This window comes from Hyperolius riggenbachi, chromosome 3 (assembly GCF_040937935.1).
Source record: "Hyperolius riggenbachi isolate aHypRig1 chromosome 3, aHypRig1.pri, whole genome shotgun sequence".
NCBI lineage: Eukaryota > Metazoa > Chordata > Amphibia > Anura > Hyperoliidae > Hyperolius > Hyperolius riggenbachi.
Genome location: NC_090648.1, coordinates 337,028,179 through 337,049,557, shown reverse-complemented (window position 1 = coordinate 337,049,557; position 21,379 = coordinate 337,028,179). Strand labels below are relative to the sequence as shown.

The following is a 21,379-nucleotide window of genomic DNA, read 5'->3' as shown; positions in this document are numbered from 1 at the left end:
ACAGAAAAGTCAGATGCTCCAAAATGGGAAAATTGACTTTTTGCACCATAGTTTGTAAACGCTATAACTTTTACCCAAACCAATAAATACACACTTATTGGATTTTTTTTTATGAAAGACGTAGCACAATAAATGTGGACAAAAATGTATATAGAAATTTTAGAAATGTTACTTTATTTGAAAAATGTCAGCACAGAAAGTAAAAAAAAATAATTTTTATGACAAAATTTGTCTTTATTTTGATGAATATAATAAAAACTAAAAATCACAGCAGCAATCAAATAGCACCAAACGAAAGCTGTATTAGTGACAAGAAAATGAGGTAAAATTAATTTTAGGTGGTAGGTTGTATGACTGAGCAATAAACCGTTAAAGCTGCAGTGGTCTGAATGGAAAAAAATGATGATATTATGATTTGTATGTGTAGCACAGCTAAGAAATAAAACATTAAGATCAGATACATCAGTGTAATTGTTTCCAGTACAGGAAGAGTTGAGAAACTCCAGTTGTTATCTCTATGCAAACAAGCCATTAAAGTGGACCTGACCTCTAAATATCAAATTAAACCATTGCAAACCTTGTTTAAAACTGTAGGCAAAAACATTAGTATCTATGGCAACCAATATTTCAATAAACTCTATAATATAACATACATGAATTCCCCCCTCCCCTCTATGACGTTCATTGCCGCGGCACTGAAGCACAGTACACTGGGATACTTTGTTTTGGGCTGTTTACAGCCTGTTCTCCCCTCCCTCCTCTCTGAGCTCTCTGCTTCCCCGGAGCTGATTACACGCTGATGCACTCAGTGTGGAGAGGAATGTCAGTCTCCGCCCCCCTTCCTCCGAGACACTGACTGAAGACGCTGGAGAGAGGTGGATGACAGGAACTGCTGCTGACTGCTGCTATAGGAGAGAGAGGTGCTGTGTGTGGATGCAGTGTGTATATGTATGTGTGCATGTATGTATGTGATATAGAGCATGTGTGTATTTATGTATAATGTGTATGTATGTGTACAGAGCATATGTATGTATGTGTACAGGGCATGTGTGTGTGTGTGTGTGTATGTATGTGTACAGAGCATGTATGTATGTATGTGTACAGAGCATGTATGTATGTGTACAGAGCATGTATGTATGTATGTATGTGTACAGAGCATGTATGTATGTATGTATGTGTACAGAGCATGTATGTATGTGTACAGAGCATGTATGTATGTGTACAGAGCATGTATGTATGTATGTGTACAGAGCATGTATGTATGTATGTGTACAGAGCATGTATGTATGTATGTATGTATGTGTACATAGAGTGTGTCTGTATGTATGTACATAGAGCGTGTGTGTATGTATGTACATAGAGCGTGTGTGTGTATGTATGTACATAGAGCGTGTGTGTGTATATGTATGTACATAGAGCGTGTGTGTGTATGTATGTACATAGAGCGTGTGTGTGTATGTATGTACATAGAGCGTGTGTGTGTGTGTGTATGTATGTATGTGTACAGAGCATGTATGTATGTATGTATGTATGTGTACAGAGCATGTATGTATGTATGTATGTGTACAGAGCATGTATGTATGTATGTATGTATGTGTACAGAGCATGTATGTATGTATACAGAGCATGTATGTATGTATGTGTACAGAGTATGTATGTATGTATGTATGTATGTGTACAGAGCATGTGTATGTATGTACATAGAGCATGTGTGTATGTATGTACATAGAGCGTGTGTGTATGTATGTACATAGAGCGTGTGTGTATGTATGTACATAGAGCGTGTGTGTGTGTGTGTGTGTGTGTGTATATGTATGTACATAGAGCGTGTGTGTGTGTATGTATGTATGTATGTATGTACATAGAGCGTGTGTGTGTGTGTGTGTATGTATGTACATAGAGCGTGTGTGTGTGTGTGTGTGTGTGTGTGTGTGTGTGTATGTACTACATAGAGCGTGTGTGTATGTATGTATGTGTACAGAGCATGTGTGTATGTATGTACATAGAGCATGTGTGTATGTATGCATGTGTACAGAGCATGTGTGTATGACACGATTGAACGTCTTTGCTGGTCAAATCTGCTGACACGATTGAACGTCTTTGCTGGTCAAATCTGCTGACACGATTGAACGTCTTTGCTGGTCAAATCTGCTGACACGATTGAACGTCTTTGCTGGTCAAATCTGCTGACACGATTGAACACATTTGCTGGTCAAATCTGCCGACACGATTGAATGTCTTTGCTGGTCAAATCTGCCGACACGATTAAATGTCTTTGCTGGTCAAATCTGCCGACACGATTGAATGTCTTTGCTGGTCAAATCTGCCGACACGATTGAATGTCTTTGCTGGTCAAATCTGCCGACACGATTGAATGTCTTTGCTGGTCAAATCTGCCGACACGATTGAATGTCTTTGCTGGTCAAATCTGCCGACACGATTGAATGTCTTTGCTGATCAAATCTGCCGACATGATTGAATGTCTTTGCTGGTCAAATCTGCCGACACGATAGAATGTCTTTGCTGGTCAAATCTGCCGACATGATTTAATGTCTTTGCTGGTCAAATCTGCCAACACTATTGAACACATTTGCTGGTCAAATCTGCCGACACGATTGAATGTCTTTGCTGGTCAAATCTGCCAACACGATTGAATGTCTTTGCTGGTCAAATCTGCCGACACGATTGAACGTCTTTGCTGGTCAAATCTGCCGACACGATTGAACATGTTTTCCTAAGATTTTGTACTGAAATCTGGTCAGGAATTGGCCTGTGGTGTATGGGCATGTAACAGATCTCAATGGACAATGAAACCTCGCACTGCCAAGGGCAGATTACAGTGTAAAAATCACACTGGCAGCAGAGCACACACAAAAGCAGAGTATAATGCTGGATACACACGTTGCGTTTCCGCGTTCGATGCGGCGTTCGATTCGCGTCGATTCGATTATTTCCGAGCGCATTTAGATTATTTTTAGGTCGAATGCCATGTAAAGTATGGCAAATCGACCTAACGATCCATCGACCCGCGAATCGGACATGTCGGAAATAATCGAATCGATGCGAATCGAACGATGCATCGACGCGGAAACGCAACGTGTGTATCCATCCAGCATAAAGCTGACAGAGGATAGACAATAATACAGAGCAGAAAAATGACAGGCTGGAATACACAGCAGACATTACATACACAGGCACAGCCAGATGACATCACTGTAACTGTACACTATCACAGGCTAACTTGCATACTGATTGGAGAAAGGAGCTGCTTGAGGAAGGAGGGGCTGGAGGAAGTAGAAATCAACTGGATGGCAGTGTAAACTTGCCAACCAACATATGGCTGCACACACTGCACTAGAAAGCAGTAACAGAAATAAGGACATCTGACAGGTATATTACAGCAAACATACATTTTTATTAATTAAAGCAGTATTAAGCAACACATCAGATATTTTTACAGTGTCAAATTTTAAGGACAGTTCCACTTTAACCTCCTTGCCGGTCTAAAAAATCCGGCAAGGAGGCAGCGCCGCACATTTTTTTTTTTTTTTTTTTTTAAATCATGTAGCGAGCCAAGGGCTCGCTACATGATAGCCGCTAAGCGGCGGCATCCCCCCACCTCGGCGATCAGAGTATGCAGGAAATCCCGTTGAGAACAGGATTTCCTGCAGGGCTTCCCCGGTCGCCATGGCGACGGGGCGGGATGACGTCATGGGGAATCCCGATCCGCCCCTCAACGCTGCCTGGCACTGATTGGCCAGGCAGCGCAGGGCTCTGTGGCGGGGGGGAGCGACTCGGCGCGGCGGATTGCGGTGGATCGGCGGCGAGCGGCGGCGATCGGAAGTTACAAGCAGCTAGCAAAGTGCTAGCTGCTTGTAACAAAAAAAAAATTATGCAAATCGGCCCAGCGGGGCCTGAGATATCCTCCTGCGCAGGTTACCCCGAGCTGAGCTCGGGATAACCGGCAAGGAGGTTAAGCTCTCCAACTAAGTTAGTTGTGGAGAGGGCTGTTATCTGACTTTTATCTCAACTGTTCCTGGACTATTTACTTTTCCTCTGCTGGAGGAGAGGTCATTACTTCAGACTGCTCTGAAAGACTCATTTTGAATGCTGAGTGTTGTGTAATCTGCACATATTATAGAATGATGCAATGTTATTAAAAACACTATATACCTGAAAATAAAAGTATGAGAATATTTTCTTTGCTGCTAATCTTCTAGTAATTATTCATAGTACACAACCATTTCACTATATCATATATTTTCTTCGCTTCAGTGTCTCTTTAAGGGGTTTTATGACTGCAGTCCTTAAGGGGTTAATATCATTTGCTAAGAACAGGACATTTTTGCACTTCAAGTGAAATGTAAGTCACAGAAACAGGACAGTACAGCTGTTAAAGCAAATTAGTCTATTGTTGTTAGATATAGTTTTAATTAACTTTTGCAATTCCAGCTCACAAGCCACCTTATCCACGTATGGTTCTGTGCTGCCTGATCCAAGAGAATACTCTTGTCATTGGACAAGTCACAAGGGATAACCTGTCGATAAATGCACAGCAGATAAAAACTTTTATGTGCAGTATTACTGTAATGAATAGAGGTCTAAAAAGTCAATAAATAGTATGGAAGGAGACAGCCATCTAGAATACTGGAGCGAAAAGAGTACCCTCCTGGGCAGAGCCTTAGCTGTGTTTTTTTTTTTTTTGTATTTTTTTTTTTTTTTTTTTTTGTATAGTGATTGTATCACAGCATTTTCAGGTCATAAATAGAGATTTGTATTTCTTTTAAAATATGTGGTTTACAGAACACCACCCTCCACCATTGTATAACATGTTTCTAAAACATTGAGATTGCTTGCCTGAATCAAAAGTATTTGATTTTTCTATCCAATCATTTTATCAAATATTCCTAAATACTGAATCATGTGGTTGTGCGTGTGTGTGTGAGTGGCTACTTTAAAGGATACCTGAATTGAAGGGTGAAAGAAACCTGGACGCTATATTGGTGTGGGGAGGTGCGCAGACTCTTACCGTACCTTCCGTGTGCCAGCCCCCTCCATTTCTCTTTAAAAGGCTCAGTTCAGGTTTTGCAAGCTGGCTCGGTTGGCACCCTAAGACCCAGACATACATCGCTGTGCATGCGCAGTATGTCAGTTCAGTGCCTTGTGACCGCGCTTCCCACTCTGCATCTTCTATGTTCACAAGCTTGGAGCGCAGTCACAAAGCACTGACCTGACATACTAAACATGTGCAGGCATGGTTTTTTTTTAAAGAGTCTCTAATAAAATAAAGTTCCCCTGGGGGGTACTCACCTCTAGAGGGGGAAGCCTCTGGATTCTATCGAGTCTTCCCCTGTCCTCCTCTGTCCCTCGGTCTTGCTGCAGTCCACTGAATGCACAGCCGACAGTTTGTCAGGATGTGCAATATTTACCTTTCCTTGTTCTAGTGGGGATTCTGTTACCGCTCTGTCGGGTCCACTCTACTGCGCAGGCACAGGAGACTTGCGTCTGTGCAGTAGAGCGGATCCGACTGGGATCGGCTATTTCCGCTTATGACCTGCGACCATATTAAATGTATGCCTAACGCCTTCCTGTTGTGTAGTTAGCCAAAACTGCTTTTTGGAACTGGAAGGAGTGCAAATGATCTGGAAAATGGCGCCGCACGTTATCCGTGCGTTACATACAGTCTGTGAAAAGTATGTTTTAATGTTAACACATGCATTTCAAGGTAATGCACTGAAGCAGCCGCACAGTGAACATCGCATTGCTTTAGTGCATTACATTACAATGCGCCCATTACCCTGCCCCGCTCCACTTCGAACCTACAGAGATGATCAAAAATGTGTAGCTGTTATTCCAGGTTTGCAAGCAACTTAGATCTGCCAAACAAATGTAGCAGTAGCTGAGTTGCATGCTATGCATTGGCATTGCATTTTTTATCTCAGGGGTGCCCACACTTTTTCGGTTTGCAGGCTACTCTAAAAATTGAGGAGCCGAGGAGATCTACCCCTCCTCCCCCCCCCCACATACACACACAGTGTCTCACACCCCCCCCCCCCCCATATGCTAGCATAGTTGGGTAGTCACAGATTTCTTCTGCCCCCATAGTGGGAGGCGAAGCTGTCTCCTCATTTGCTCCTTAAACAATCACCCCGTTACTAGTAAGTTCATTGTAACAGTTGCGGTGGCGCAAGTACAAGGAAAGTGTTATAGTTTATATTATAGATGATGCAAGTTTTATGGTTACCTTCAAACTTTATGTAAATGATGGAATCCCAAAAAATAATCTCCCCCAAATTGGACTGTGTACCATTCGGGGACAGCGGGGTCTGCCATAGAGAAGGCTCTGCGTTCTCCACCCGGGCGACTAAACCACTGGCCGTTACGATGAGCAGGAAAACCCAACAACACCGAGCTCCTTAGAGCCGCCATCTCCGACAGCTGAACCAGGCTGCTACAGCATGTCACTTCCTGAAACCTCATAGTCATGTGACCCAGATAGAGGAAGCCTCATTGGCTCCTCTCCCCTTCAGCCACGCCTCCCATCATTCACGCCTCTCCCTTCTCCTCACTGATGCTGCCATGGCAGCAGAATCTGACAGCCACGGCTGCTCTGCAGGCGGTCGCGATCTACCGGTAGATCATGATCGACCTATTGGGCAACCCTTGTTTATCTCTATTGGATATGTCTGCAGATAAAGAGATTACAGCGTGTGTGTAACAGGAATTTATGCCTTTCACTAAATGGTGTATTACTGACATGTATGGAGTTAAGCATGTTTTCAGTTTAACTTGTCTGGAAAATCATATCTGACTACTTTATTAAAAGATAATTTGTAAATAAAATTCCTTTTGTGAAGAAGAGTTTTATTTCATCTTACAAACTTTCAATTTTCCTCTCACTTATCTTATTTCAGTATTTTTTCCTAATATTGAAATGAAAATATCTGTTGTCCCCCCCCCCCCCCCCCCCCCTTCCCCCACAAAAACTTCAAAATCCAAATTTAGCTTCAGTAAGCTAAAATATAACAGCTTTTAATGTCAACCATGTGTACAAATAAATAAAATTGACAAATGTTTCCCCACAATACTGTACTTGATGTTTTGTTTTGTTTTCTGTTGTGAGGCATTGTTGACTGGTTCATACGATTTTTTTTTTCAATGACCTTGTGTGCATGTTTTAAAGAGACCGATCTGCTCCAATACGGTATTGTGCTCACTGAAAAGTGACATTTTGAGATAAGTACCAAAGCTATATTAGTAAATTATCTTTCATACCACTTGAATTTCACAGACTTTACAGATTTTGTAGACTGACATTAGCTTTATTTGCACTTAAACTTAAAGAGAAACTCCGACCAAGAATTGAACTTTATCCCAATCAGTAGCTGATACCCCCTTTTACATGAGAAATCTATTCCTTTTCACAAACGGACCATCAGGGGGTGCTGTATGACTGATATTGTGGTGAAACCCCTCCCACAAGAAACAAGAAAAGTATGTACTCTTGGCAGTTTCCTACCTGTGAACCTTGCTGCATTGTGGACAATAGCTGTTTACAGCTGTTTCCAACTGCCAAAAAACCATGCAGCAGCTACATCACCTGCCAACAGTAAAAATGTTCACTAGAGTACCTCTTTAAAACAGATCTTTGTTACTGTAACTTTACAACTGTACAAACCCACTTGTCGAGCGCCCCTAGGCAACTCTGACCACTGTCTAATCCACCTAATTCCCACCTACAGAAGACACCTTGAATCATCCAAACCAGTCCTCAGGACTGTAAATAAGTGGACGGAGGAAGCTAAGCTGAAGCTACAGGCCTGCTTTGATTGCACCGACTGGGAGGCCCCCTGCCTGGAGGAATGGACAGAGAACGTCATTTCATACATCAGGTTCTGTGAGGAGCTGTGCATCCCCACTAAGACTTTCAGGGTCTACCCCAACAATAAGCCTTGGTTTAACGGCAGGCTACGCCGGCTCCGGAAAATCAAGGAGGCAGCGCACAAGTCTGGCACACCAGAGGAGTTCAAGGCAGCCAGGTACTTCCTTAAACGTGAGCTTGGCGCTGCTAAAAAGAACTACGCCAACAAGCTGGGCCATGGTCTTCGATCCAAAAACGCTCGGGAAGTCTGGCAAGGTCTTAGAGCAGCCACCAACCTCACCCCCCCCCCCCTCAACATGCTCCTCCGAGCCTCACACTAGCAGAAAAACTCAACAAATTCTACTGCAGGTTGGAAAACCAACACCTCCACACAGTAGACCACGGGGCCACCCCCAGGGCACCCCCCTCAACCACTCCTCCCAGCTCAGACCAGGTCCCCCCAGCACCGGTAGAAGTCCAAGCGACCAACGTTCTCAGGCACCTCCAGAAACTTAATCCCAGGAAAGCTCCTGGCCCAGATGGCGTGTCATCTGTGTGCCTGAGAACATGCACTATCCAGCTAACCCCTGTTCTGTTGGCCATATTTCAGAAATCCCTGACGAGTGGCAAAGTACCTCCCTGCCTCAAGAGGTCCACCATCATCCAGGTACCCAAAAAAACAGGCGTCACGGACCTCAACAACTACAGACCCGTTGCCCTCACCCCAAATGTAATGAAGATCTTTGAAAAACTGGTCCTCAGTCATCTGAAAGACTCCACTGATGCCCACCTAGATCCACTTCAATTCGCTTACAGAGCAAACAGGTCCATTGAGGATGCCATCAACATCAGTCTAGCATTCATCATGGAACATCTAGACAAACCTAACACCTACGCTAGGATCCTCTTCCTAGACTTCAGCTCTGCTTTTAATACAATCTGCCCAGACATACTGCATTACAACTTAGGACAACTCTGGCTCGATCAAACTCTCTGCGCCTGGCTCAAGGACTTCCTCACGAACCGGACGCAACAAGTCAAACTTGGCAGCTGCCTCTCTCAAGTGAGGACCACAAACGCTGGCGCCCCGCAAGGGTGTGTTCTGTTTCCGATTCTCTCTCTCTCTCTCTCTCTCTCTCTCTCTATCTATCTATCTATCTATCTATCTATCTATCTATCTATATATATATATATATATATATATATATATATATATATATATATACACTAACCGATGAATCACGCAATACCCCCACCATCCTGGCAGCCGCTTCTTCAACCGCATGCGCTCAGTCCACCGCTACAGAGCTATTTCCACCAAAACCTCCAGGCACAGGAACTCCTCCTCCCCCCAAGCAGTGCACCTTCTGAACTCGAGCCCTGCACACAGCAGGCCAGTCACCCTGGACTAGTCAGCCTGCATTCACCGACTCTGTGGCTGTTCTTCATTCTGTATACATTCGCTCCTAGGACTAATTAACTATCTAGCTGGCTCAGCTGCTACGCACCTTCTCTATGTCTGTTCTTCATTGCACATGCACCTGCACTACGTTGTTTCAATGCCTATGTCAATGTATGTATGTGTATTGCATGACTATGTGTTTTGACGATCTTGCACTATGCACAATGCCGATGTGTACCACAAACAATTCCGAGTGTGGCTACCACCACACTTGGCGAAATAAATTTGATTCTGATTCTGACAGCTTTTTTATTTCCATATATTATATGTCAACTTCCCTAACATTAAATTCAGATCAGTATTTGGTCAGTGCTTCTGGTAGTGGTGATAAAATTGTATTTTCAAGCTGCAAGGCTAAACTTGTTCCACTTTTAGAGTTGGGAGAGGGGGTAAGTAATCCTTTGTAATGTGTATGTATACATATTTCAGATAAAGTATTGGAATTTCTCATATTGCTGCCATAAAACGGGCGATTATTTTTTGGAGCGTAGGTGGAATGTATTTCAGAAATGGTCTTTTATTTAGTAATTTACGGATGAATTACTTCAATTTCTAATATTGTGGTGGCTTTCAAGCTAGAACCCCTCATTTTATGGACCACGTGGGCTGGTATTGCTTAGAATGAGTGCTCAAAGGTTCTGAAAATATATATATATATATATATATATATATATATATATATATATATATATATATATATATATATATATATATATATATATATATATATAGTGTATAAAGGGTTAATAAGTGTGTGGTTTTTTTTCTGGGGGGGGGGGGTGACACCTATATTTTATTAGGAAAGATACATTTTAAAATGATAGAAGTCCAATTTTTGACAAGGTGTGGACAAGCTGTCAAGAATGGTATCGCCGGCCATCACACTGTATGACCACTGCACATTTCATGAGCACTGCGAGTGCCCCACCCACTGAGCAGTGCCATCTGAGCAGTGCCATGACTAGTGTTGAACAGGGGAATGTGCATGAGTTTGTGCTGTTCTTGTACAGTATTCGCTTTAGTGGAAACAGGTGTAGCTTTAGAACTACCACCAAAGATCCTGTGGAGCTGAATTTTCAAAGCTTTTTCAGAGTAGGAATGGTAATCTTTAACGCGGATCTGAGATGAAAAACTAACTATAACAAGTAACTTGTCTATATATCTAAAGTTTCGATAATTTACACAGCAAATATAGCTGCATACAGCTTTAACAGTTTATGATGATTTAATCCTGTGATACAGTGAGAGCGGCCATGTTCTGTTTGTCATCATTACACAGGTAATCTGCAACTGCATCTCCACCCTTCAGCCTGTGCAAAATTCACTCCCTTCTGCCTCTGAAATCTCTGGCTAGTAACCACCTCCTGCCCAGACTGAGCTCCCATAAGCCCTTGGTACATGGGTCTGAGTGCCTTGGCGTTTTGGAGAAGCTGTGGGCGAGGCTTGTTTAGTTTATAGGGAATTAGCGTATTAAAAAAAAAAAAAGTATTTGGCTTGAGGAATGCCCTATAAACTATATGGAAGGAACACAATTACAGTGGTTTGCAAAAGTATTCGGCCCCCTTGAAGTTTTCCACATTTTGTAATATTACTGCCACAAACATGAATCAATTTTATTGGAATTCCACGTGAAAGAACAATACAAAGTGGTGTACACGTGAGAAGTGGAACGAAAATCATACATGATTCCAATTTTTTTTTTACAAATAACTGCAAAGTGGGATGTGCGTAATTATTCAGCCCCCTTTGGTCTGAGCGCAGTCAGTTGCCCATAGACATTGCCTGATGAGTGCTAATGACTAAATAGAGTGCACCTGTGTGTAATCTGTCAGTACAAATACAGCTGCTCTGTGACGGCCTCAGAGGTTGTCTAAGAGAATATTGTGAGCAACAACACCATGAAGTCCAAAGAACACACCAGACAGGTCAGGGATAAAGTTATTGAGAAATTTAAAGCAGGCTTAGGCTACAAAAAGATTTCCAAAGCCTTGAACATCCCATGGAGCACTGTTCAAGCGGTCATTCAGAAATGGAAGGAGTATGGCACAACTGTAAACCTACCAAGACAAGGCTGTCCACCTAAACTCACAGGCCGAACAAGGAGAGCGCTGATCAGAAATGCAGTCAAGAGGCCTATGGTGACTCTGGACGAGCTGCAGAGATCTACAGCTCAGGTGGGGGAATCTGTCCATGGGACAACTATTAGTCGTGCAATGCACAAAGTTGGCCTTTATGGAAGAGTAGCATGAAGAAAGCTATTGTTAACAGAAAAGCATAAGAAGTCCCGTTTGCAGTTCGCCACAAGCCATGTGGGAGACACAGCAAACCTGTGGAAGAAGGTGCTCTGGTCAGATGAGACCAAAATGGAACTTTTTGGCCAAAATGCAAAACGCTATGTGTGGCCGAAAACTAACACTACCCATCACTTTGAACACACCATCCCCACTGTCAAATATGGAGGTGGCAGCATCATGCTCTGGGGGTGCTTCTCTTCAGTAGGGTCAGGGAAGCTGGTCAGAGTTGATGGGAAGATGGATGGATTCAAATACAATCTTGGAAGAAAACCTCTTGGAGTCTGCAAAAGACTTGAGACTGGGGTGGAAGTTGACCTTCCAGCAGGACAACGACCTTAAGCATAAAGACAGGGCAACAATGGAATGGGTTAAAACAAAACATATCCTTGTGTTAGAATGGCCCAGTCAAAGTCCAGATCTAAATCCAATCGAGAATCTTTGGAAAGATCTGAAAACTGCTGTTCACAAACTCTGTCCATCTAATCTGACTGAGCTGGAGCTGTTTTGCAAAGAAGAATGGGCAAGGATTTCAGTCTCTAGATGTGCAAAGCTGGTAGAGACATACCCTAAAAGACTGACAGCTGTAATTGCAGCAAAAGGTGGTTCTACAAAGTATTGATTCAGGGGGCTGAATAATTACGCACACCCCACTTTGCATTTTTTTGTAAAAAAAAAAATAATAATTTTGGAATCATGTATGATTTTCGTTCCACTTCTCACATGTACACCACTTTGTATTGGTCTTTCACGTGGAATTCCAATAAAATTGATTCATGTTTGTGGCAGTGATCTGACAAAATGTGGAAAACTTCAAGGGGGCCGAATACTTTTGCAAACCACTGTATGTAATGAATAAAAGTTAATCTCGGATCCACTTTAGGGCTGGGTCACGGACGCTTAGCAGCATTTACCGCGAAGCGTTCGGGACTCGTTGGGTAACTGCTCCCATTCAAGTGAATGGGAGCGTTTTGCATTGCGCGATTACCGTCGATTGCGCAAATGTGGTGTTCCGATCCTGATTTAACGCGTCGCTTCGGCTGGCCCTAGAAGCAGCATGCGGCGTCCAGGGCCGGCTAGCCGTCGCGGCTTCGCCGATTGCGACGGGAAGCCGACGATTGCCATACTGCCGCCCCCGAACGAGACGTCACTGGACGACGCTGCTTCCCAGCCACCTCAACGCTGCCTGTCATCCGTGTGAACCAGCCCTTAAGGAGGAAAGCAGGCCTACCTTAGTTTTCAAACAATGATTATCTAATCCTTATTGTAGCAACATGTGAATGATGAGTCAGGAGATGATCAGTATTCAAACAATGTGTGGCACAAAACCTCTGTTTTATTTATTTCAGATGCCTTTATTTTTTGTGTTTGTCCATACTAATGACTAACTTTTCTTATTTATGAAGAAAAAGCAGACGTGTGTAAATCTACACTCCGGACTCCATTATGTGGTCAGTGGAGGTCTTGATAACACAGTAAATATCTGGGATTTAAAATCAAAAAGGCTTCATCGCTCCTTAAAGGTAAATAAATTTATTTTCCTGAAACTAATCTGAAATCTGAATCCAAAACATGATCAAAGCAGATTAGACAAGATAAATAACATTCCTATTGTGCTTTTCTCCTGGTGGACTCAAAGTGCCAGAGCTGCAGCCACTAGGTCGCGCTTTATAGGCAGTAGCAATGAGGAGGGTACACCTGAGGAAGGGGATATGCCCCGAAACATGTTGTGTATCACTGGGATTTGATAAAACGCAAGTTTAAAAGCCGATTGAGTACCTCCTTCGTATTTACTATAAAGGGCTGGAGGAAGCCCCAGGTAAGTACATTTTTTTTTCTTCCTCGGACCTTCTCTTTTTAACCAGTACACTGTACAGCCACTTGTGACCATTGGACTAGATACAATAATTATCTGCTATGATGTGTCTAGTAAAATGTAAAAATACCCGTTTGGCAGCTAGAAGCCTCTTTTAGAGCTCCTACTAGTATACAAAGTCCTCCCCATAGCTATTTTTTGCTATTTTACATGTTGTAGGGCCAGAATGAGGTGATGTGAATGGAAGGCAGCATGATTGGTGGTCACAGCCACTATCTTAAAGGGAACCTAAACTGAGAAGGATATGGATTTTTCCTTTTAAATAAAACCAGTTGCTTGACTCTCCTGCTCTCCTGTGTCTCTAATACTTTTAGCTACAGCCCCTCAACAAGCATGCAGATCAGGTGCTCTGACTGAAGTCAGACTGGATTAGCTGCATGCTTTTCAGGGGCTGTGGCTAAAAGTATTAGAGGCACAAGAACAGCAGGAGAGCCAGGCAACTGGTATTACTTACAAGGAAAAATCCATATCCTTCTCAGTTTAGGTTCCCTTTAAAGAGAGTCTGAAACGAGAATAAATCTCGCTTCAGACCTCATAGATAGCAGGGGCATGTGTGCCCCTGCTAAAACGTCGCTATCCCGCGGCTTAATGGGGGTCCCTGATCCCCCAAATCCCCTCCGTACAGCGGGGGAGCGCTTCCGCATTGGGGCAGGGCTAACCGCCGCAGCCCTGCCTCCCGCGCGTCTATCAGATGCGTACCTCCGCCTCTCCCCCGCCCCCCTCTGTCTTCCTTTACTGAGAGGGGCGGGGAGAGGCGACGATGCGCGTCTGATAGACGCGCTGAGGTGGGGCTGCAGCCGTTAGCTTTGCCTCCAGGAAGAGCAAAATTTACGACCAAGTTGGTCGTTGATTTTGCAGGGGGGGTTTGGGGGTGAAGGGACCCCCGTTTAGCCGCGGGATAGCGGCGGTTTAGCAGGGGCACACATGCCCCTGCTAACTATGAGCTCTGAAGCGAGATTTATTCTCGCTTCAGAGTCTCTTTAAGGCACATTCATAGCAGCAGTTGTGATAAGTACGTGCAGAGTTATGTGCACTTTTCTGCACTGTAATGTTTGAACAGACACTTATAGATTTAGCTATTTTTATTCATTATAAGTATTCATCATTGACTTTGTTTTATTTGTTTGCTTTACAGGATCACAAGGATGAAGTAACTTGTGTTACTTTTAACAATAATGACAGCTACATTGCCTCAGGTTCTATGAGTGGAGAAATCATACTTCATAATGTAACTACCAACTTATCTAGTACTCCTTTTGGTCATGGAAGCAGCCAGGTATCCAATATATTGCCTGTCATTTGTGTAGCTTTATTGCTTATGCAATATCAACAGTTTTGTTTTTTTGTAATCTTCGTTCTGTGAATAATTCTCTGAATCTATTTTAAGCCAATTCGTCATCTAAAGTACTCCTATGTGAAGAAGTTTTTGCTTGGCGCTGTGTCTGACAGTGGGAGTGTGACCATGTGGGATACGCATAGTCAGAATCCATTCCATATGTTTGAGGGTGCTCATAAGGCTCCTGCATCAGGAATCTGCTTCTCTCCACTTAATGACCTCTTGCTTGTGACCATTGGACTAGATAAAAGAATTATCTGCTATGATGTGTCCAGTAAAATGTAAGTTCAGTTTATGTCATAGGTAAAGAATACACACTTATGCTTGACTGGTTACCTAATATCCTATTATTTCGTGCTACCTTTTGTTGCTGCTTCAACAGTCGTCTTCTAAAGTTTGTTAATAATTTTTTGCAACAGAACACCAGCAATGTTTTTGTGTTTTTAGCTAAATAGGATTAAAGCTATTAGATTTTCAAGCTCGCGTTGAAATAAGGAAATTTGATTTTTATTTTTTTTTCATACATGCTTATTGTTTTTATGAGAATGTTCCACTTGTGACGGTTCTTTTGAACTTTCTGAATGCTTCACATATTTATAGATGGCAAGCCAATTCAGTAGGTTTAGTTTTGTTAACATTTTGAAAGAGAAAACTGTCAGCAAGGCATCTTTTACACTTAGCAAACTGATAAAGGTAATCCTCCACTGTGAGATGTCTACATCTTCTTGTGATATCGCAATATGCACTTCTATAGTGGAACTTGCTGGATCTATTGCCTTCCAAGGCTCAGTTTACATCAAGCCAGATCACCAATGGGCAACCGAAGCAGACATTACAGTGTTGGTTCCGATGGTGCATTGTGGTCTGGTTTGGTTTATGTGGAAAATGCATATTATTGTGTAGATCAGATTTTTTTGGGTTGCAATTACTATAACCCGTCCATTAATTCAGGGCCGTTTCTTGCCCCGTTCAGCCGGTTCTGCTGAACGGGGCGCCGATGAGAGACAAATTGGGGGGGGGGGGGGGGGGGGGGGCGCGCCAGGCAGAAGGATGTGACTGCTAGGAGCCGGTGACGCACGGATGCGGTGCAGTGAGAGGCAGGAGGAGCCGTGCGCACCAGCGCGATCACCGGCTTCAGTTCGCGTCCTCCCCCCCCCCCCCCCTCCCCGCCCCCCAGTGTGCCTCCCGTTGCTGCCTGCCTCTCTTGCAGACCTCAGAGCAGCGTCAGAGCAGAGCGCACACTACCGCAGACAATGCACATTCGGAAGTGATGTCATTGACCATGACCACTTCCTGGATGCCATGAAGTGATGCTGGCGGTAGTGTGCGCTCTGCTCTGCCGTTCTCTGGTCGGGTCGCCGCCAGCTCTGAGTTCTGTGCCGTGCTCCAGTTGGGTGGGGTCGGCGCCAGCTCTAAGGTCTGTGTAAGCCCTGCATAGCACCCTGCAGAGCACCCAGCCCAGCAAAGCACCCTGCACAGCCCCCAGCATCCAGCCCAGCATAGCACCCTGCAGAGCCCCCAGCCCAGCAAAGCACCCTGCACAGCACCCAGCCCAGCAAAGCACCCTGCACAGCACCCAGCCCAGCAAAGCACCCTGCAGAGCCCCCAGCATCCAGCCCAGCAAAGCACCCTGCACAGCCCCCAGCATGCAGCCCAACATAGCACCCCGCAGAGCCCCCAGCCCAGCAAAGCACCCTGCACAGCCCCCAGCATCCAGCCCACCAAAGCACCCTGCACAGCCCCCAGCATGCAGCCCAACATAGCACCCTGCAGAGCACCCAGCCCAGCAAAGCACCCTGCACAGCCCCCAGCATGCAGCCCAGCAAAGCACCCTGCACAGCCCCCAGCATGCAGCCCAGCAAAGCACCCTGCACAGCCTCCAGCATGCAGCCCAACATAGCACCCTGCAGAGCACCCAGCATAGCACCCTGCACAGCCCCCAGCATGCAGCCCAACATAGCACCCTGCAGAGCACTCAGCCCAGCAAAGCACCCTGCACAGCGCCCAGCATAGCACCCTGCACAGCCCCCAGCATGCAGCCCAGCATAGCACCCTGCACAGCCCCCAGCATGCATCCCAGCATAGCACCCTGCACAGCCCCCAGCATGCAGCCCAGCATAGCACCCTGCACAGCCCCCAGCATGCAGCCTAGCAAAGCACCCTGCACAGCCCCCAGCATGCAGCCTAGCAAAGCACCCTGCACAGCCCCCAGCATGCAGCGCAGCATAGCACCCTGCACAGCCCCCAGCATGCAGCCCAGCACAGCACCCTGCACATCCCCCAGCATGCAGCCCAGCATAGCACCCTGCAGAGCCCCAGCATAGCACCCTGCAGAGGCCCAGCACCCAGCCCAGCATAGATCCATGCAGAGCCCCAGCACCCAGCCCAGCATAGCACCCTGCACAGCCCCCAGCATGCAGCCCAGCATAGCACCCTGCACAGCCCCCAGCATGCAGCCTAGCAAAGCACCCTGCACAGCCCCCAGCATGCAGCCTAGCAAAGCACCCTGCACAGCCCCCAGCATGCAGCGCAGCATAGCACCCTGCACAGCCCCCAGCATGCAGCCCAGCACAGCACCCTGCACATCCCCCAGCATGCAGCCCAGCATAGCACCCTGCAGAGCCCCAGCATAGCACCCTGCAGAGGCCCAGCACCCAGCCCAGCATAGATCCATGCAGAGCCCCAGCACCCAGCCCAGCATAGCACCCTGCACAGCCCCCAGCATGCAGCCCAGCATAGCACCCTGCACAGCCCCAGCATAGCACCCTGCACAGCCCCCAGCATGCAGCCCAGCAAATAAAAAAAAAATGGTGAGTTGGTTTCAAGAAGCCTTTTGACATGATTTCACTTAGCAGCTCTGATTTTGGGGAAGTAAGGGGGGGGGGGCATATTTTTTGACTCTCGAAATGGGTGAAATTGAACCTAGAAACTGCCCTGCATTAATTGTTCGGCTGTCTAGGAGGCATAAAGCTGCCAATATGTATTATATATATTATACTATTAAGTAGTGCTCTGAAATTTTTAGATGAACTGCTGCTTAAAGTGTACCTGAGATGACTAATTAAAAAAAAAATCATACATACCTGTGGCTTACTCCAGCCCCCTTCAGCCTGAATGCTCCCTCGCCATCCTCTTCCGCCTCCCGCATCCTCCGTTATTTTAACTTCGGCCAGACGGGAGCCATAACAGAGGATGCAGGAGGTGGAAGACGGCGACAAGGGATGGATCAGGCTAAAGGGGTCTAGAGGAAGTGCCAGGTATGTATGAATTTTTTTTTTTTTTATTCGCCATCTCAGGTTCTCTTTAAGGGACTTGGAATTCTTTGAAGAGAGTCTGAAGCGAGAATAAATCTCGCTTCAGACCTCATAGATAGCGGGGGCATGTGTGCCCCTGCTAAAATGCCGCTATCCCGCGGCTTAACGGGGGTCCCTGATCCCCCAAATCCCCTCAGTGCAGTGGGGGAGCGCTTCCTGGTTGGGGCAGGGCTAACCGCCGCAGCCCTGCCCCACGCGCGTCTGTCAGCGCGTATCTCTGCCTCTCCCCTGCCCCTCTGTCTTCCTTCACTGAGAGAGGCGGGGGAGAGGCGGCGATGCGCGTCTGATAGACGCGACTGGAGGCAGGGCTGCAGCCGTTAGCCCTGCCTCCAGGAAGAAGAAATTTCACGACCAACTTGCGACCAACTATTGCGGGGGTGGGTTTGGGGGTGAAGGGACACCCGTTAAGCCGCGGGATAGCGGCGTTTTAGCAGGGGCACACATGCCCCTGCTAAGTATGAGCTTTGAAGCGAGATTTATTCTCGCTTCAGAGTCTCTTTAAGGCCTTACTCCAGACCCTGTAGAATAAGTTCCGGTATGTGGTGCTACTTTCTCATTTCTCTTTAAGACTCTGTTTTAAAGGATACCTTAGCCCAAACTAAAATTTTAAACTGGTGCCCTCCTAATTTCTCTGGTGCCCTCTGTTACTGTGTACCAATTCTGCTACCTATTGAAGAAAAGCTTCTCTCTTGGGCTGGTGACCATCTGAGAAGAAAAGAGCTTGAGGGCATGGGGAGCCTGTTAATGCCCCAGATGCGTGTTAGGCCACTGTGATACATGGCCCATCTGAGTTGGTGAGTTCGGATCACACAGGGATCCCTGGTGGAGGTGTAGTGGACTGCCATAATAACAGAAAACGGCTATACAGTTTGTTTATGGAAGCGCTTGGCTGAATTTGAATATGACATTGTATTTATTAATTTCCGGATTAAAGCGTTTACTTCCTGACTGATATCAAAAAGTGAAAAAAAAATCATTGCTCTGAACAAAAGCGCTTTTTTTCTAAGAGAAAAGCGCTGTAAAAAGTCACAGCATAAATCGTTCAGCGATTACGATAGAGCTGGCGATTTATAATGTGAACAAAGCTTAAAGCTAAGATTTGAACACATAAAAAGAACTGCTACGGTCACACACACACTACGGGGTTTTAAATAGGGCTGAACGATTTTCGGGTTTTAAACCGAAAATTGTGATCAAGGTTAAGACGATCTTGAGATCGTCAGAGCTTCGGTTTTGCTGCGGTTTTCTCTGCCACTGGTACATGCTCTGCTCTGCCTATGTAAATAATACGAGACTTTCCCCAGTAGCTGCTGGAGAGGAGGCCAGTGAGGGGTTCACAAATCGGAACATGCCCCCTCCCTCTCCGGGTGACACAGTCGGGCTGGTGAATGGGGCAGATACGGGAAGTACAGCTGGTCCCGCCCCTACCCCCGGAAGATGAAAAGAGCCGGAGACGCGCTGCCCGGGAGAGCCATTAACGCAGCAATTAACTAACACTTCTGTAGCTCTCTACCTGGCAGGGGACAGTCTGCAACAACTACTATAACTGCGGTCCCCTCTCTGCCTGTCCCGTGTGTGCTGCAGGCTGGGGGGTGACAGTGACTGACACTGAAAACGTCACTTTGCTGCAGTTGCTAGCTGGACATCTAGCAATTACACAGCTATTACACTCATCATCTCCCCTAAACACTGATAAGTTACATGGTGAGTCACTGCTGTCATGTCACACAGTGAGCATTGTATAGATAGGAAGTCAGATAGATATATGTAGGGAAATATATAATCATATTGCCCTACCTCTACATATATCTAGCTGACTTCCTATCTATACACTGCTCAGTACTGTGTGTGTGAGTTGTCTTTATTTTCATGACTATGAACATTGTAGACTCACACTGAAGGCATCCAAACTATGAATTAACACATGTGGAAGTATAGTACATAACCAAAAAGTGTTTAACAACTGAAAATATGTCATGTTCTAGGTTCTTCAAAGTAGCCACCTTTTGCTTTAATTACTGCTTTGCATACTATTGGCATTCTCTTGTAGTCACCTGAAATGGTCTTCCAACAGTCTTGAAGGAGTTCCCAGAGAAGGTGGCTGCCAAGAGTTCTTACAGTTTGTTTTACTTGGCATATACATTGCGAAGTCCAACCTCAGCTACCATAGCTACAATTTCTTATATCCCATTTGATGCATAGGCTGTTTTATAACCATGTGAGTGGCAGAACATAGCCATACCCCTTACTCTCCTATCCACTTTAATGTAAGCATGCCTTTACTCCAATGCAGAGACCAGAGTACATTGAAGTGGAAGGGAAGGTGCATGGCTAAGATCACAGCCCTCAGCTTTCCATAGAAACCCTTTTGCAGCAGAACTTGTCAGACACACACACACTCTCTCTCTCTCTATCTATCTATCTATCTATCTATCTATCTATCTATCTATCTATATATATATATATATATATATATATATATATATATATATATATATAGTGTTAAGGGTGGATAGATTGGTTAAATTATGGTTTAAATAGATAGATGGTTTAAATTGGTTTAGGTTATTTCAAACACAGGTATGTAAACCTCACTATGTATAGTATAAGCTTTTATGTTTTTATACTGATAAGTAAGCGGCAGTTTGTGCAGAGCTCTGCTTTGATTAAATGTTTGAAGTGGTCCCCACTACCTTTGCAGGGTTGTATTAACGCTCTTAACTCATTGACATATCAACTGAATTGCTGAAAACCTGCATACACTCAGTACCGTGTAGAGGCTGTTCATGCATTCTTTTTTTGTAGTACAAGTCTCATCAGAGAGAAGCTTGTAATTTGAAACAATGAAACATAGTAATTCAAGCACATCACAGTTGAGCAGAGCTTCATCTTAGATTGTTTCAAATACACTTGTGCATAAGGCCCTGTTCACATCACAAACGCGGATTGCCATGCGTGCGGAACGCAACGCGTACGAACGCACGCCTTCCGCGTTTGTGTGCGTTGCGTGGCTGATCCCATCACTGAAAAGTGAATGGGACAGCCACGCGTTTTCACAAAAAATGCGTGCAGCATGCGTTCCCGGACCGCACAGGTCCGGAATGCATGCAGTGTGAACATCAGACATTGCACTCTATGCAATGTCTGATGTCGTGCGTGTCGGCCACCTGCACGCGTTTCCAAAACGCGGCTGGAAACGCGTGCAGTGTGAACGGGGCCTTAGATACAAACTGGAGAAA

At 45.2% G+C, this 21,379-nt stretch overlaps 1 protein-coding gene across 4 annotated transcripts in view; it reads left to right on the top strand.

The window, feature by feature from the left end:
• NEDD1 (NEDD1 gamma-tubulin ring complex targeting factor) overlaps nt 1–21,379 on the top strand; it is a 79,001-nt gene that overhangs the window by 18,729 nt on the left and 38,893 nt on the right. For all 4 annotated transcript variants that reach the window (XM_068276895.1, XM_068276896.1, XM_068276897.1 and 1 more), the window contains 4 exons: nt 9,618–9,712; nt 13,021–13,137; nt 14,626–14,766; nt 14,878–15,107. In XM_068276895.1, the coding sequence (XP_068132996.1) occupies nt 9,618–9,712; nt 13,021–13,137; nt 14,626–14,766; nt 14,878–15,107 (583 nt within the window). The remainder of the gene's footprint in view (nt 1–9,617; nt 9,713–13,020; nt 13,138–14,625; nt 14,767–14,877; nt 15,108–21,379) is intronic.